The 6,000-nt window shown below is 37.7% G+C and overlaps 1 protein-coding gene across 1 annotated transcript; it reads right to left on the bottom strand.

Moving 5' to 3' along the window:
• Positions 1-4,832: 4,832 nt before the first annotated feature.
• On the bottom strand, positions 4,833-5,786 carry LOC111138588 (olfactory receptor 2B11-like). Its single transcript, XM_022490604.1, has one exon. It carries the CDS (start codon positions 5,784-5,786, stop codon positions 4,833-4,835), a length of 954 nt encoding a protein of 317 aa, XP_022346312.1.
• Between the last annotated feature and the right edge of the window lie 214 nt (positions 5,787-6,000).

Here is a 6,000-nt window from a genome sequence, read left to right as displayed (position 1 = left end):
TTATTCTTCCAATCCAAGAGCATGGAATGGTCTTCCATCTTTTTGTGTCTTCTTCAATTTCTTTCATGAATGTTCTGTAGTTCCTCGAGTACAGTTCCTTTACCTCTTTGGTTAGATTTATTCCCAGGTATCTTATGGTTCTTGGTGCTATAGTAAATGGAATCGATTCTCTAATTTCCCTTTCTGTATTTTCATCGTTAGTGTATAAGAAAGCCACTGATTTCTGTACGTTGACTTTGTATCCTGCCATGTTTCTGAATTGTTGTATGAGTTCTAGTAGTTTGGGGTTGGAGTCTTTTGGGTTTTCCTTATAAAGAATCATGTCATCTGCGAAGAGAGAGAGTTTGACTTCTTTTTTGTAAGTTTGCAGCATGTAGAATTCTTCATACCTATGGGAAGAATTATGTTCTATTTTTGTTTTGGGCTATACATCTCCCATTAGTTCAATCCTGTCTGACTTCTGTCTTCAGTGGATATCCCAAATGTTTTACCTGCAGTGGCCTTCACTAACTCTGGGTGCACATAAATATCTACTGAAAAAAAAAAAAAAGATTCCAAACAGTTTTCTGGACATGCTTTCTCAAGATTCTGATACAGGAAGTCTGCAGTGGAGTCAAGTTCATGATTTTTTTTTAAATTTTATTTTATTATTTATTTGACAGAGATCACAAGTAGGCAGAGAGGCAGGCAGAGAGAGAGGAAGAGAAGCAGGCTCCCTGCAGAGCAGAGAGCCCGACGTGGGACTCGATCCCAGGACCCTGGGATCATGACCTGAGCCGAAGGCAGCGGCTCAACCCACTGAGCCACCCAGGCGCCCCAAGTTCATGATTTTTAAAAGCTTGATAAAGTTCCGATGTGTATCATGGTTGGGCAGCAGCCTTTCGGCAGGTTAAACTAGTCACATCACATGTGCTTGTAACAAGGAAATACATTTAAACATCCATCATAGAAATGTTTTTCAATATGATTACTGAAAACACTATATTTAGTATGAATATTAATATTTTTGTAGAATTCACCTAAAAGTATGCACCATCTGCTTATTGATTATGATAGCTATATACTAAAGAGTTCCATTTTTAGGTGAAATGTATTCAGTAAAAAGGAAACATTCTTTATCTTAATGTTTAAATTACCGTGCAATTAACTAAATTATCATGTCCTATGTGGTAACTACTAATATACTTATACCATAAATAACAGCAAACAATTAGCCTAGTGCATACTGATTTGATGTTGCAAATGTAGTAATTGACTGCAAATATTATATCCTGAAGGAATAAACAGTATTGAGATATCAGACTCAAGAGAAGGTATAATGGAAATATAATGAGCAGCTTTATTTCAAAATGCCACAAACACTTTGTAAAAGGCTGTTTATTCACACAGCCCAACAGTGAGATTTTCTGCCTTCTTCAGCTCCTCTATAATTTCTGCTTCCACTCTGGGTATCAATTTTCCAATGAGTTAATTCCCAAATTGTGATACATTATTTCCTCTCAAAAAGAAGCCAATAAAATCAGAAAAAAGGTGTTTGAGAAGTGGTAAACATTGTTAACAGCATACTTTGGAGCTATCAAACATTTACTATATTAACTTTCCTTCCCAAACTCCAGAACTCCAAGCATAATATATGGCTTATCCCAATTTTGTTTAAATATGGATTACTGTTTTTAAAACTGCTGTTAAGATCTACTGGAACAGTGCCAGAAGATAGTTTGAGAAACATTGCCTTAAGCATCGGCCACTAACCACATTTGTTAAAACTCATTGTTTAGTACAAGACACATTTTATTATATTTATTTTATTTTATTTTATTTTTTCAGTGTTCCAAGACTTATTGTTTATGCACCACACCCAGTGCTCCATGTGCTATGACACATTTTACATGAACCTGTGATGTATGCTTTAACCATGAATAATGAGGATGTAGGTAATACTTTTCATTCACTCATTCATCTAAAATATATTTATTCAGGGCCTAGCTGTTGGCTCCTATTGTGCAGATTCCTCATGTACCAAGTGAGATAAAAAGACTTCCTGGTTTAATGAGACGTCGTCATCCACAGGAATGTAAAGTTTCAAGTGGTCAGTACTATGAAAGAGGCCCACCAGTGAAATCAGAAGACCTTGTTTTGAACAGACACATGACCATGCCAGAGAATCATCTTGCCTCCAAAAGAGTGTATTTCCTTGTCTCCAGCAACAGCAGAATGGTAGTGTCCTTCCATTCAAGTCTACCAAGAAAACTATTTCAGTGCATAGAACATAAATTAAAGAGTGAACTAATTTATTTTTTTATTTTTTTTTTTATTTCTTTTCAGCGTAACAGTATTCATTGTTTTTGCACCACACCCAGTGCTCCATGCAATCCGAGTGAACTAATTTATTATGATTGATTGCCATCAACGTATTTCTGTGTTAGGGGCTTATACAATATGAGTCAGTGGGGTTTTTTTCTTGCCATTTGGAAGTGAATAGTGGAAACACATCATGGTGCCAGATGTATGAACACCTTACATAAATGTACTTAGGTGTTAGAAATATAATTGCATAATTTTCTCAAACATAATCTGAGATTTTTTATAAGTGTGGGGAGTGAAGAAGTATGAGAAAATGACAGATTTATAATGAATTAATATTCCCCCAAAATTAATAGAATTCTCCCTCCTGCATCATCATAAATCTTCATACCTCATCACTCTATCTCAGAATTGATGAGTGACAGCCTATTTATTTTCCATCCCTTCCATGTTATCCTCCACTTTCCCCATTATCTTTCTTCCTACAATCTAATGCTCCTATTCCTAAATGATTAAACTAGCTCATCTTTGAGTAGCTACCAAATACACCTAATATTCTCAGGCTAAGTAAATTGTCTCCCAAGTGAAGGCTATGTGACTTGCAACATTGGGGGACTACACAGAAACCTCTTGGGATTTGAATCCTCAACATTTCCCTTTGGAAACCTAAAAATAGTTACTTCAGTCAAATAGCTCAGAAGGAATAAGTCCCATGGAGACAGGTAGGAAAGAGCCAGATATTATATTTGAATTATTTATAAAAGATCAGATAGTGAATGTATGGTTAAAAGAGTCAGTTATAGTATATGAGATATTATCCCATCTAGTCTTTTTGGTAATTGATAAAAGTAGTTGATTAGCACTGTTGGTGGCAATATAAATTGATGTGGGCACTGTGGACAATAGTGTGGAGATTCCTTTACAAACTAAAAGTAGAAATATGAGGACATTAGGAGAAGGAAAGGATAAGTGAATTGGGGGAAACTGGAGGAGAAAATGAACCACGAGAGACTGTGGACTCAGAAACAAACCGAGTGTTTTGTGGGGGGGTAAGGGGTTGGGTGAACCTGGTGGTGGGTACTAAGGAGGGCACGTATTGCATGGAGCACTGGGAGAGGTGCATAAATAATGAATCTTGGAACACTGAGAAAATAAAATAAAATAATAAAAAAGAGTAAAAAAAATAAAAATAGAAATACCATACAATGTAGTAATTCCATATCCAGTATTTACCCAAGAAACAAAAAACACTAATTCAAAAAGATATATGCATTCCTACATTATTAACATTATGTATTCCAACTTAATAACAATAGCCAAGCTATGTAAGCAGCCCATATCCATCATAGACGAATAAAGAAGAAACACACACACACACACACACACACACACACACACACACTGAATGTTATGCAGCCATTTAAAAAAAAAGAAACCTTTTAATTTGCAACAAAATGGATGAATCTAGAAGATATAATGCTAAGTGAAATAAGTCTGGCAGGAAAAGGCAACATATTTCACTCATATGGGGGATCCAAAAAAATAAAACTAGTGAGCAAACAACAAGAACAAAAAACCCCAGAAATAGACTCATAAATACAGAAAACAAAATGTTTGTTGCAAGAAGGGCAGGTGCAAGGGGTAAACAAATTAGGTGAAGGAAATTAAGAAGTAGAATTTTCTAGTTATAAAATAATTAAGTCACAGTAATCAAAAGTACAGCTTAAGGAGTATTGTGAAAAATATTGTAATAACATTGTAGGGTGACAAATGGTAGCTACACTTATTGTGGTGAGCATTTGATAAGGTGTATGATTGTTGAATCACTATGTTGCACACCTGAAGCTAATATAATGTTGTACATCTATTATACTTCAATAAAAAACAAAATCAGGGGCGCCTGGGTGGCTTAGTGGGTTAAAGCCTCTGCCTTCAGCTCAGGTCATGATGCCAGGGTCCTGGAATCAAGCCCCACGTCAGGCTCTCTGCTCGGTGGGGAGCCTGATTCCTCCTCTTTCTCTGCCTGCCTCTCTGCCTACTTGTGATCTCTGTCTGTCAAATAAATAAATAAAATCTTTAAAAAAATCAAATGTTGATTAGCAAATCATACCCATAATATCACATCTATCATAGCAAGAAGGTAAACCATGATCTATATTACCTGCATTCCTTCTATAAAATTACACATAAAATGGTAGGCTTTCATTTGTTTGATTGATGATCAATGAGTCAGTCAATGAGCATTCATTTATTGCCTACTTTTCAGATTCCTATAGCAGAATCTCTCAATGGACTTAGAGGACATAATGACAGGGATTCACTCTCATGTAAATTGCAGGCAAGTGGGAATTAGGGTTCACGATGCAAAGTGAGGGCCAATAAATCATAGCAATGTGGTGAATACGTATGTGTAGAACAGATAATGACTGAAGGAAGCTAACAATTTTGGAGGAAGGTAAATCCAGAGGAAAATTAAGAGTAGGGGATCTTCAGAATCCTACATAAAGAGTGTGGTGTATACAAGCAGTTTATTCTCTTCCATGACAGATCAATGGGAAGACAAGCCTCCTTATTGCCCCCTTCATGTCCTTGTTCCTCAAAGTATAAATAAAAGGGTTAAGCAGAGGAGTCAGCAGACTGTAGAACAGAGCCATGAGTTTGTCCTTATCCTGGGATTTAGTACCAGAAGGTTGCACGTACATGCATATTACTGGCCCATAGAAAAGAGAGACCACAATAACATGAGAGCCACAGGTGTTGAAGGCCTTCTTCTTTCCTGTTGATGACTGAATTCTGAGCACTGTAGCTACAATGAATCCATAGGAGAGAAGGATAAGGGACAAGGGAACCAGGGTAAAGAACGTTACCACAAGAGAGAGCACAGTTACATTGAAAGTGGTGTCGACACAGGACATCTTGATCATCACTGGAATCTCACACAGGAAGTCATCCACCTTGTTGTTACCACAAAGTGGCAGCTGGACAGTGAGGGATGACTGAAGCAAGGAATTAGCTAAACCACTTATCCATGCCACAGCCACCAGGGAGACACAAAGTCGTTGATCCATGATAGCCTGGTACCTCAAGGGCTTGCAGATGGCCATGAACCGATCTAAGGACATGACCGCCAAGAGGATGCATTCTGTGGCCCCCAGGAAGTGAAACATATAGAACTGGGCCACACAGCCTCCATAACTGATGGACTTATCTGGTCCCCAGAGATTCCACAGCAGTTGAGGGATGGTGGTTGTGGTAAAACACAGGTCCAGGAAGGAGAGGTTGGAAAGGAAAAAGTACATAGGGCTGTCAAGATGAGGGTCTACCCTGGACACCACAATAATCAAGATATTGCCCACCAGCGTGCAGATGTAAGCCACAAACACCATTATGAAGAGTGGCATTTCCAACCAGGGATGGTCAGAGAAACCCAAGAGGATGAAGACCTTTGGAGTACTTGCATTGCCCAGACTCATGACCGTCATTCCTCTTGTTGGTGGATACAAGTCAAAGTGAGGACTTTTACTTCAGTATTGGATTTTCCTGATTGTCCATTTAGTCATTTAAGTACAGTAAATTATGCAGGGAGTTCCTTTGTGGTGTCACTCCAGTGAAGTGATCTAATACTTATACTCATGAAAAAGTAGGAGTCTAAATGTCAAACATGATTATTTTGAAGCCCATCTAAAAGAAAGGCCA

Source organism: Enhydra lutris, unplaced genomic scaffold, assembly GCF_002288905.1.
Source record: "Enhydra lutris kenyoni isolate GAN:26980312 unplaced genomic scaffold, ASM228890v2 scaffoldscaffold93, whole genome shotgun sequence".
Lineage (NCBI taxonomy): Eukaryota > Metazoa > Chordata > Mammalia > Carnivora > Mustelidae > Enhydra > Enhydra lutris.
The sequence above is the reverse complement of the archived record's forward strand: the minus strand, read 5'-3'. Positions and strand labels throughout refer to the sequence as shown.

What these genes read in the sequence shown, in the direction of transcription:
- LOC111138588 (XM_022490604.1), bottom strand. Translation starts at nt 5,786, where the DNA reads ATGACGGTCATGAGTCTGGGCAATGCAAGTACTCCAAAGGTCTTCATC.